This window comes from Carcharodon carcharias, chromosome 6 (genome assembly GCF_017639515.1).
Source record: "Carcharodon carcharias isolate sCarCar2 chromosome 6, sCarCar2.pri, whole genome shotgun sequence".
Lineage (NCBI taxonomy): Eukaryota > Metazoa > Chordata > Chondrichthyes > Lamniformes > Lamnidae > Carcharodon > Carcharodon carcharias.
This window is the reverse complement of record NC_054472.1, coordinates 169,225,321-169,237,434: the sequence shown is the minus strand read 5'-3', so window position 1 is coordinate 169,237,434 and position 12,114 is coordinate 169,225,321. Positions and strand designations below refer to the sequence as shown.

The 12,114-nt window shown below is 48.4% G+C and overlaps 1 protein-coding gene across 1 annotated transcript in view; it reads left to right on the top strand.

Annotated features, from left to right (window-relative positions):
• lama1 (laminin, alpha 1) overlaps positions 1-12,114 on the top strand; it is a 302,752-nt gene that overhangs the window by 256,092 nt on the left and 34,546 nt on the right. The window contains exons 53-55 of the mRNA XM_041189309.1: positions 592-762; positions 9,218-9,369; positions 11,177-11,362. Coding sequence (XP_041045243.1) covers positions 592-762; positions 9,218-9,369; positions 11,177-11,362 — 509 coding nt within the window. The remainder of the gene's footprint in view (positions 1-591; positions 763-9,217; positions 9,370-11,176; positions 11,363-12,114) is intronic.

The following is a 12,114-nucleotide window of genomic DNA, read 5'->3' as shown; positions in this document are numbered from 1 at the left end:
GATCAAATCTGCTGTTTGTGTGGCCTAGGCACTTGCATTGTACAGGAATCTTACAGAGTGAGCCCCTGGCCCATTCTCCATTACACTAATACCAGGGTTTTCGTGGCTTCTGAATGCAGTTACGAGCTGCTGGGCCGCATTATTAGGACTGCTTCCCCTCTGGGAAGCCCACTTTGCTGGTTTATACAACATACGTTTTATTCTTGCTACCAAAGAACAGCAACGCCAAAAGGTTGGCAAGCGACTTCACAAAAAACTGAAGTAACTTGATAATTGCATATTGTGTGTGATTGTAGCTACAAAATGAACGGAAAGTTCCCAGTTCCTGTTCTTACCTCCTGGCTGCTGGAACATTGATTTCTCTGCTGTTACTTCCCACAGCCCCATGACCTGACCATTTCTCTATTCAACAATAATAGGCGATGCCAGATTTAGATCGAAACTCTCAGTCCTAATTAGTTTTCATTTCACTCAGTTGTCAGCGATAAAGATTAATTGTTTTTTATTCCATGGCTGTATAGGCCAGAGCTAAGGTATAAATGGAAATACTTGTAAAAAGAACTAATAAATTTTATTTAATTTTTTTAACAGCCTATCCGACGTGTAACTATTTTAGACGGCGGCTACATTCAGTTACAGCCGAAAATCCTGCCAGTGGAAGCCAAGTTAATGGTAACTTTTGCCACCAAGAATAACACTGGGATCATTGTGGCCGGTTTTGGCAAGTCAACAAAGAGCCATAATCGCCGACAGACAAAAATGGTGAGTCGAGTGGTGTGGATCCAGTCCGTTGTGGGGCAAAATAATCAAGGGGGGGAAGTGAAGGGAATATGAAGGGAATTTTTTTTTTAAATAAGGCAAGTTGTTTTGATCTGGAATTCTCTGCCTGCAAGGGTGGTTGGAGCAGATTCAATAGTAATTTTCGAAAGAGATTGGATAATTACTTGAAGGGGAAAGATCTGAAGACCTATGGGGAAAGAGCAGGGGAGTGGAACTAATGGGATAACTCTTTCAAAGAGCCAGCACACGACTAATGGGCTGAATGGGCTATGGAGAATAAAGCGTAAGAACATTCCAGAAGCGCGTTGATGAGGTAATAGTGAACAAGAAGGCACATATGGACAGAGAGTTTCACCACATCCTCGATCACTTTACTACAAAGCAAAAGACCTTCAAATTAAAGAACAGTTTAAGTTATAAAGTGCCTCATATATCTCTGAGGAACATCTGAAAGCACTTTGCCAACAATCGATTGCTTTGAAATGCATTCAGCTTTATTATACAGGCAAGTTTCTGTTAAATGTTTAATTACAATTAGTTCCCGTTTACTGACCCTTAAAGAGAAAATCTATTTCTGCCTATATTTAAAAAATTTAAAGCTTTGAATTTCTAATTGTGAAACTAAACAATTTTTAAATTGTTGAAACCAAGAACAAATCATACCAGTGGCAGACTGAAACTTCATGCAAAAGATGCAATAAAAAATCTGCGTCATAGCCCTTATTTCACAAGTTGTATTGCAATTTTGTCTTGGTGTGGATCAGTTCTGAAGAAGAGTCATATTGGACTCAAAATGTTGGGCAGAATCGTCCCAGAATCACACCAAGTGCAAGGAAATCGGCACTAATCCCTCCAGCCGCAGTGGCGGGTTTTCACACCATGTCGTCCTGTCCCATCCCGCCTCATAAATGATGCACTCCCGAGCCCACTGGACCGCTGGCGGACAACCTCCAGTTTACCGGCCCTGGCATGACTTCACCACTTTCTCAATGCAGGCGCCATATTTAAACGGGGACAGTGCGCCCACTTCACAATGCAGGAGCGCTCCACTGAACAGAAGGCCCCAAAAGCAAAGAACAGTGCTGCCCCCAGATTTAGTGTTGTCTGACTTGAGCACCTGCTGGTTGCCATGGAGACCCCACCGTGATGTCCTCTACCTCCGCTCTGGCCGCAGGAAGGGCAGCAGTGTGACGATCCCAGCTTGGGAGCGATGGTGAGTGCGATGCAGCTGAGAAGAGGTCGGCCACCCAGTGCCAAAAGAGGGTGAATGATCTCATCCATGCTGCCAGGGTAAGTCAACCATCTCATCACTTCCAACTCGCACACTCACAAGCCCATCGTGCACCTACGCGGATCTCACTGCCAGCTCAATGGACATCACCGCTCACTCTCTCGCACACACCCTCACACCTCCATCTGGCCGCACCCCCTCTGCTCATCTCTTCCTTATTCTCTCCATGGCTCCACTAACACCAGCCAATCCTACTCATGTGCCCTGCCACTCGCTTTGCTTGCACCCTCTCTATTTGTCTTTATGCAGAACAAAATCACGCACAATAAAAGGGAGAGGTCCCAGACCGAGGATAATGTAGCTGATATCAAAGGCCTGGGCAACTTTGAAGACAGAGCCATCGGGCTGGCCGGAGTTGATGTTGGCCGTCCCTGCGGTGACGGTGAGCTCGGCAGCAAGCCCCATGTGAGGATCCTGCACCAGATCATCCCTCTGTCAACGTTGCCCTGAGTCCACTGCTCTGTGTGTAATGTGGCTGCCATGCACTAATAATCTCCACTTTCTCTCCTAGGCACATCTGCCACCCACCCAACGCCCCCTGGGCAACCTGGACCCCAGCTCCAGCACCAAGAGCACTTTGGATGAGGGTCCTGAGGACAGCACCATTGAAGACCTGTCACAGCGCTCACCCACACCCTCCATTAGCACGCTAGCACACACCTCGGTGGTACCCAGATGTAGAGCAGGCTCAGGGTTACAGTCTGGTACACAGCAGGTGGAGGCTGGGACATCCGACATCGCCGGAGCTCAGGGGACTGCTAGAGGCAAGGAATCTGCTGAGTCCGAGTCAGAAGATGAGCCTCTGGACTCGGTCCCCAATCAGTTGTTGGAGCTACAAAGACGGGATCATCGGGAAGAAATGTCAGCTGCAATCCCCAGATTGTAGGGGACGATGGCAGAGTCCGTCCACCTTCAGTCCAGCGTGATCACGCCATCATGCCAATGCATTGAGGTCAACCCTGACAGGATGGCGGCTGGCATAGTACCATAGAAAAGTTACTGCAAGGAGGCCATTCGGCCCATCTTGTCGATGCCAGCCCGAGGGCACCCAGGTGCCCTTTCTAACCCCACCTTCCTGCACCTGGTCCATAGCCCTGCAGCTTATAACACTTAAGGTGCAGATCCAGGTACTTTTTAAAAGAGTTTAAAGTTTCTGCCTCTACCACCAACTTTAGCAGCGAATTCCAGGCACCCACTACCCTCTGCATAAAAAGTTCTTCCTCATGTCCCCCCTACACCTTCTGCCACTTATCTTGAATCTATGCCCCCTGGTTCCAGAATTCTCCATCAAGGGAAACAATTTTATCTTGTCCACTCCAACTATTACTCTTATCATTTTGTACACCTCAATCAAGTCACCTCTCAGCCTTCTTTGTTCTAAGGAAAATAACCCCACCCTATCCAATTTCTCCTCATAGCTACACTTTTCTAACCCTGGCAACATTCTTGTAAACCTCCCCTGCACTCTCTCCAGAGCATGGAGACCTTGGTCCAGGACATCAGTCCTGCACTGCTGCACAGACTTAACTCCTTCGCTGACGCCATTGTTGGCCTCCAACAGCGTCAACACAAGAGGGTTGCAGGGCAGCTTGTTCTCATTCCAGCTTCCCCTTCTCCTCAAGGAGACAGCCAGGTGCCCCCAGGCACCCATAAGGAGGAGGACCAGCAGCTGGACATCCTGGGGCCATCCACCCAAGTGACTCTGGCCAATCCAAATCCCCTCTTCCTGTTAGCCCATCGGCTCCACTCTACAGGCCGAGGAGGGTGCACCTGGCCCACAGCTGGACACTCTAGGCAGGCCGGGGTCCTTCAGGTCTCGGCCCTCCAGAGGACACCTCCACCTCCGCTGTGGATGTCGAAAATGCACCAAGACTTGGCGTTGGGGATAAGAAAAGTAAGAAATATTAGGAGCTCGACAGGGGCATGGGTGTTCACAAGATGTATATAATGTGCACAACTGTAAATAGAATATTGCCCATTCCACACCTCCTCTTGTGTTTGCCCCCTTTTTATTAAGGGCTGTGTTACAGGCGCCATGGTCCCTCACCCCAATTATTGCAAATGTCATGATCGGGGCATTCATTTGTGTGGTCTGGTTACATATCACCACAGTGTTTGGTTGTTTTCATCTCATTTCCGACATCAGCAACACGCTGCCTGGCATGTTACCTGTTCATGTGGAAGGCACATTGTTCAAATGCTTCTCAGGGTCATCTCCTTTTCAGTGCTGTCCATGTGACATAGATGCTTTCCCATGTCATGTGCATGCTTGAAAGGTGAAGGTGTCGTGTGGGCGGACAGAAGTGTTAACACACGGAGAAAGGTGATATATCCTGGAACTCCACGCACTCTGTCATCTGCCAGGGCTCCCATGCTATGACCCCATACTGTAAGGGACTGAGCAATCCTGTCTGGCAGCCACGCTTGCAACTTCCTGACTACATCTAATAAGCTGTCAGTAAGTGGGAGCACCTTTCCAACCTAAGTCTATGAGATTCTGACCCTCTCAGCCAAACGAGTGTCCTTGCGCTTGACCTTACAGGCCTGAGCGTCTGTAACGTGGGTGCGTAAGGTGCGTGGGTGCTGCGCCCACACAGCTATCGTTTCAATGTATGGATGCAGCACTGTGCACCCCCTCACCTGACCACTGGCCACGGTGACTAATAGTCATGTGGTGGGCCATGGATCCGTTGAGTATGATTAGGAGTTGCCAGTTGTGCCTTCAGACAATGTTGATGGGAGAAATTGGGTATGAGGAATATAAAACGGAAGCTTCAGTGTGCTCCATATTGGAAACCATGCGTCACCCTGAGGGCTTCATGGTGTCAGGGATCCTTCAAATCACCAGGGCCAGTGTTGACCATGAAGGCATAATGTATGTGTGAAAGAGGAACCGTGTTAATAGCTGACATGCAACTGATTGAATGTCATCAGCCAAGGGTGGTCCACATCCATAGTAAGGTGATGAGACATGAAGGCCACCCTCCCTTAGTAAGAGGGCCGGGTGACAGTGGGATTGAGAAGAAGGTGACAGGGAGGACTAGCTCATGTGTACGTGAATTGAGACCTGCTTAACCTCTTCAGCTGCCTTGGCCCCAGTCTCACCCGTCAGTTGCAATGTCGACATAATTCGGAATGCGTAGTCAAGTTGTTGGACGTGGATTGCCTTGAGAAGCACTGTCCGGTTGAAGGCTGCCACCTACGAGGTCACTCACGATAGTGGATTAGCTTCTGAATCATTGAGGCTGTCATTGCGAATGGAATGCTGCAGAGATGATTGACATGTCGGCAGCCGGCAACGCGCCCTCCCCCAAGACAGCGCCTTATCTCAGAGACGAAGCTTGCTCCGGAGGCTTTATCAACGTTCAGAGGAGAAGGTCACGGGAGCCTGTTGGGGAACTACATTTTGAAGCGTAGGGTTGAAACAATAGGAATCGCTATGCTCCACTTCATTCAGCCTCTCAGGCAGGTGCCTTTTTCAGCAGGATGCTCACTCCATCTCGTCATTCTCCTCCTGGAATCGTGAGGCTTTGAGGCCCTCCTGTGCACGCCTCCTTCATCTGGCCTGTGCTATGGCCCCTTCATTTGGAGCGTTGGCCTCCTAGTACTCATCGCTGTCATCCCCTTATAGGTCCCCCTGATCGGGGGAGACGTGCAGCTCCTCCATCTCGTCATCAGGTAAGTCAATCCCCATTGGTAGCGCCAGGTTGTGTAGCGTCCAGCAAGCCACAGTGATCCGTGGCACCCTGTGGGGAGTGTACTGGAGTGTTCCACCACATCTGTCCAGGCATCGGAATCACATCTTCAGGATCCCGATGGTGTGCTCCAACAACATCCGGGTAGCAACGTGAGCCTCGCTTTACCTTCTCTCTGCAGGAATCTGAGGCTGCTGCACGGGCATCATCGACCACGTCCTTTGTGGGTACCCTTTGTCCCTGAGAAGCCAGCCCTGGACCCTGTGTGGTCCCTCAAAGATCTCCAGGGTCTGCGATCTACTCAAGATATATGAGTCTTGGCGCTTCCTGAATAGCTGGCACAAACCTGCAGGATTTGTTTGTTATGGTCACACACCAGCTGCACATTGAGGGAGTGGAAGCCTTTCCTGTTTATGTATTGTAGTGCCTGCTGCCAGGGAGATTTGATAGACACACGGTGCAGTCAGTGGCACCCTGCACCTGTGGGAAAATCTCAGCAAAGCCCAGTGCTCTGGCATTCTGTCGAAGTTGATGTAATTGTGGGCCTTGGCAAGAAGGGCGGCTGTGACCTTATGTATGTATGTATTTGTGTGTGGATGCCTGAGAGATCCCAGAGAGGTCCCTAGTCGAGCTCTGGAAGGAGCCAGTAGTGTAGAAGGTTATGCAAGGTATGGAGGGTGCCCTGAGGCTCGTCTCTTGGAACCGTCCAGCGCCAATAATGCAACACGCCTCAAAAGCTTATGTGGGTGCTCAGTTGCACTTAAATTCATCATCGCTGTGGGGAAATGCCACACTACGTGCAAGAGGTGAGACGCAGGAGATCGATTAGTGCCGATCAGTGCCACTGTGCTCGTTTAGTGCTGCATGAATGTCACTGAGGCGATTAACATCTCTCAGCTGTGCCTGTCTGCTCATGTGGGAATGCACAGTTCAGTTGGGTGGACCTTTAATCACCCCACCCACCGCCACCCCCTTCCCTCCCACCATTGCAGTTAGCTGGGGTCCAGGCGCCTGTAGAGCCCCCAGCAGCAGAGTTTGGTCTCATGATACTTGTCACCTGTGCAATCACAGCTGGTAGCAAAATGGTGGCGGTGGTGGTGAGCTCTCACTGCGAGGCCAGCTTGGGCCCTCTCTGCGTGAGGACAGGAACCTCCGCCCTTTGTCATCAAGGATGTGAACGTTAAGATTACCTTCCCTCATAGACCTCTCACTCCCCCAGCCCCACCACCCCGACCATGTCTCTTGATCACATTGTGATCTTGTGCTTGTCTGTCAGCTAGCCCACGGACATTCTGAGGTGGAGGGGCCTATGCCACATGTCCACCTCAGCCCTCAATATTGTGAGGCCACTTGCAAACTGTTAAACATGTACCCCGCCCCCCCCCACAAACGCCAGACACCCCTTCGCCAAGCCAGCCCCCGTCCCGGAGCTTCTGAAGTGGCCAGAGGCCTCTTCCACCCTTCACTAAATTGCCTCTGCCCAGGAGCCGCTGAGAGAACACCCCCACCCCCACCTCCCCCACCACCGACTTATCGCTGGTCTGGTGGGATTAGACATTTGAGATAGCCCCCCCCCCCCATTCCTGAAACTGAAGTGGCACTGCCACCAAAGCCTGGCACTGAATCACGCAGGCTCTGCCCAAGACAAGGTAGGTGAACAGCCCTCGAACGGAGGAGTGAAGTGCAGGTTGCCAGGTGCACATCGGTTATGTGCCACTGTGAAACACGTCGGCATCCAGTGGGGAGATGATCCCGGTGAGCAGGGATTATAATTAAATGGGAATGGCGATCCCAATGTTCAGGAGCGGGAAACACAACCTGCCACAGGCAGGAGGACCGGACGATCGCAAACTGTTTTCACGACAGCGTAAACCTGATTTTTGCGATCTCGCAAGATTTTCTACCCCCATCCACTGCAAACAGGGGGGGAAATCCTGGCCATTAATTCTGTTTCCCTCTCCACTGTGGCTGCTGACCTGCTGAGCTTTTCCAGCATTTTCTGTTTTTATTTTGCATTTCCAGCATACCCTATATTTTGCTTTTATTATATTAACATGGATCTCGTTGTGGTCTAATTGTATCTTCTTCCATGATTGAAAAGCTTAACATTTGAGATGGTAAAATGCTGCATGTAGCTTGAAGGATATGCCAGTGTATTATGGCAGGGTTTCGGTACTTTCAGTATTTGAATATCATCACCTCCCAAAATGAAGTTTGGATTCTCTGACTATCGTGTACGTTAGTATCAAGGGCCAGGATTTTCCAGCCCTGCCCACCGCCAGGGTTTTCCAGTCCTACCGAAAGTCAGTGGATTTCTGGCTGGCCCACCATAGTGGGACCTTAAAATCTCAGCCAAGACCTCTACCCAAATAAAAAGATTGGTTTGTACAAGTTATAGGTGTGGGGTTTTCATTCGAGTCGTATTAGTTGAGGTGTTACCTCACCTGAGAGACATAAAATGGTTAAAAGTGGCAAGTTCTGTCAGTCACTTATTCCTGATATTCCTGATATAAACATTTAATTCAGTGGTTTGAAAATCTTTTGCGCTATTTTAATGGAATTGTCCACCCGTATAATCTGTGGTAATTTCTAGTCACATGCTCTTCTCTCCTCTCAAACCTTTTTTCTTATCTTTCTCTTATTCCCTCATTTATTTTTTCTTTTCTTCCATTTCCCATTTCTTTGCGTTTCTCCTTTTTCTCTTCACAGCCCAGGGGACTGAGTTTACCCTGCTGAGGAGTACGCCAGTGAAATGAAACTGAGATGCAGCTTTTAATGGAGCACTTTCTCTGTTGCACAGAATGCTGGGATAGCGCCACTTCCATTGCATGTTTTATGTCACTTTCTAAAGACAGAATCACAGTGAAGACCAAGAATTGCTATTTCAGTCCTTGAACACTAGATAGCAATGCTGAGACAGGAGCTCATGATCTCAGAGGACTTGACAGTAAACAAGCTTAGAATTGAGATGGAAATTAAACTTGCAGCGAGTCCTGTTGACCTATTACCCCTGTGCTTACTGATCTACATTTGCTCCCAGTCTGGCAGCGCATTGATTTAAAAATTCCATCCATGTGTTCAAGTTCCTCCATTAACTCAACTCCTCCCTAGTTTTATAACCTCCCCTAGCCCTACTTCGGAGACCTCTGCGCTCCTCCAATTCTGCCCTGGTGCATGCCCCGTTGTGATACGATAATTAATAAGTCTATTATCAGGACTAATTAAATTGTGTTGCTTACTTTGCGTCTGGCAGGAGTGTCGTCCTGGATGAATGCATTCACATAAACACTGAGGAGTTCATTAATACTGACTACATCAGAGCAGCTCCAAACAATAGTGCAGTGGGTTGCTGGTAGTGTTTCTGCAGACCACTTGTCTTTCATGTGTGCCCCATGCTGTGTGACTTGTGAGTGCCTGAGAATTTTAATGACTTCTTCTTTGATATCTGCAGCCATTCTTTGCCATTATGATCATTGATGGACGGGTGGAAGCTCATGTAAACCCTGGTGATGGAGTCCACACCAGGAAAGTTGTTGCCAAGGCACCTTCTGGAACTTTCAGTGATGGGCAAGAACATTCTGTCATACTTACTAGAAATAAGAGGTGTGTGTTAGCGCGTATAGAGCTGATCAAAATGAGAGTACTTACGGTGAAGTTGATATAAATAAAATGAAGTCAAAATAGTCATTTGGTAGTACAGGGTGAGAGTCTTGCTGAAAAAAGACATTTTGTCGAAGCTTTTTGTCTTGCACTCATCAGAACTGTCACGAGAGCCAGAATTTTCAGGGCCTGCTCGCCGACTCGTAAAATGACGCATGGTGACATCGGGTGTAGGTCCCGACATCACCGCGCGTCATTTAGATTGTCAGTTTGGCGGGCGTGGAGCCAAGTCGGCCGTGCGCCCACCGAACTGTCAAAGGCTTATTAAGGCCATTAACAAAGTAATTAAAGCTGTTAAGAATGCTGCCCGTCCAACCTTAAGGTTGGTGGCCAGATGAAGAGCCCATGAAGGGTTTATTAATTAAATTAAAAATTTTGAAAAATTTAATGGACCAGCTCATGTGACAGTTTCAAATGAGGGGTCATATCCTAAAAAAATTTTTTTTCCTTTGTTAAAATTTTCAGAATTTAACCTAATCTCCTGTTTTCTGCTCTCATATGTGAAAAAGCACAGGCCCCGACTCAGGGAATTCCCCCCTGCCTGTACAAGAAGCACTCAACGCTTCTGGGTGCACATCACTCTGGATGGGCCTTAACTGGCCCACTCACGTAAAGTGGTGGTGCACTTCCGATCGGGGGCGCCGATGGGGTTCATTCTCGCTCCAGCCTGCTCCCACACAACGTGTCCGTCCCCCCCCCCCAACCCAACTGGGGGGGGTGGGGGGGTGGGGGGGTTCAACCCAAGAATACCAAGGTCAGGGGAAGCAACGACTTCATACTGTATGAAAAGAGAGTGTTGATTGGTTGGCAAGTAAAATCTGATTGGTAGAGGCGTTGCCATGGAGAATGCACCAGTTGATGGTGACTGACAGTTAACAGCCAAGCATTGTTTGAAATTTTAAACCAGGCAGCAATTAATTTAATTGAATTGCTTTGCTTGAGAAAGAAGGCTATAATTACCTGCAATTAGTTGCACTGCTTTAATCAGGTCTGTTTTTATCACTTCCCACCATGCCAGACTAAATGTAAATACAACAACAACAGTTCAGTGGGAATGAGTTTTTTTAAAAACTTACTAAATGTTTTATGAGCTTGGATGGGAGCATTTAGTAACTTTTGCTGAAAACAGGTGATTTGCACAAAACTCACAGAGATTAAACCGTGGGACTGCCTGGTCGACAGAATTTTCCAGGTGGCGAGTTTATAGATTGAGGCAATAGAGGGGTGGGGGGAGGAGGAGGAGTTTGAAATGGTTGTGATTTAAGGTGCGCAGCGACCTGCGGCTTCAATGTGGAACCAGAGACACCACCTCCTCCTCTCCCCGGCCAATGCCCGCTCCCACCTGGCTCCACATTCAGATCAGTAGTATCTGTGGCACACCTACCCATGCAGTAGCCGCCTCCATGACTTCCTTTAATGCCTGTTAACCTGGCATAGGGTACACTGTGTCCAGTCACCATCCAGTTTCCCAAAGGAGCCTGGAAGAGGTGCTCAATTTGTGTAGGACGACTCCAGGACGCCCTAAAACACTTTAGCAAAAGGAACTTTCCAGTGCTGTCTTAGTGTGGCAGACCATCGTGAACCCTTTTGACTTTAGCCTGAAAAACGGAACGCTGCACATTTCCATTTCTACACCATTGTTCAGGTAAACTTCAGAATTAATTGGCTATATAATATGGGAGGCTCCTGATAGGTTCCCCACTGCTGACATTTGACTCTGTGCTAAACTCCTCTTGCTTCCTTCTTACAGGATAATGACACTACAGGTTGATGAAGGAAACGTCCTTGAAATGAGAGTTGGGTCCTCAGCAGACAACAGTCCATTGAATATTACCAGACTCTACGCTGGCGGGGTTCCATCTGGAGAGGGCGCTATCATCCTTAAGATAACAAAATCATTCAAGGGTTGTATCAAGAACCTCGTCCTAAATACTGAGTAAGTTTCCATGATTTAATCCAGCCTGCACTACGTCCTTGTAGTACCTGAAGTTAAGAGCAAGTATAAACTACATGGAATGTGTTTCTATTTATAGTAAACACACTTCAAAAACATTTTGGAATGTATTCTCCTAGCAGTGTTTGATGTGGTATTCATAAAGTTACTTTAGATTATAAAGGGTTGATATCCTGCCTGACAAGCTGCCTATTTCTACCTTACATATTCTGAGCTTTAACTTAAACCTTTTGTGTCTACTCTTGTAAATCAATCAAAGCCTAAAAATGGAAAGAAACGGGAGCAACTGAGTCGTAACTCCCAATTTACTTTGTTTAGGTCTTGCTTTTGCTGGGCCTCTTCTGCCCTTGCCAGCTGTTCTTGGCAGGTTTTGCCCAGCAAGAAAGTCAACACGTGCTCTCCCCACAGGTTAAAAAGCAGCTCGGGCCCCAGCGATGCCATCCCAGCCCCATCTGCGTATTTAAAGAAGATCCCGCCACTTTGGGTTGGATGCGGACTGGCAAGGGAATGAGTAAAGCCTTCACTCCACTCTATCGCCAACCTTCTGCACCCGCTTCCCCCCCTCCCCCCACCCGACCCCACTCCAACCTGGTTTGCACCAGTCAAGGCCAGGCGGGGGGTGGAGGGGGTTTGGGGGGGGAGGTGCGGCAGGGGTTTGGGATGTGGAGGGGGTGGAGAGAGTTACAGTCAGCCCTGCATTGAAGAAAATGGGTTTATGATTTTCTTTACTGCCA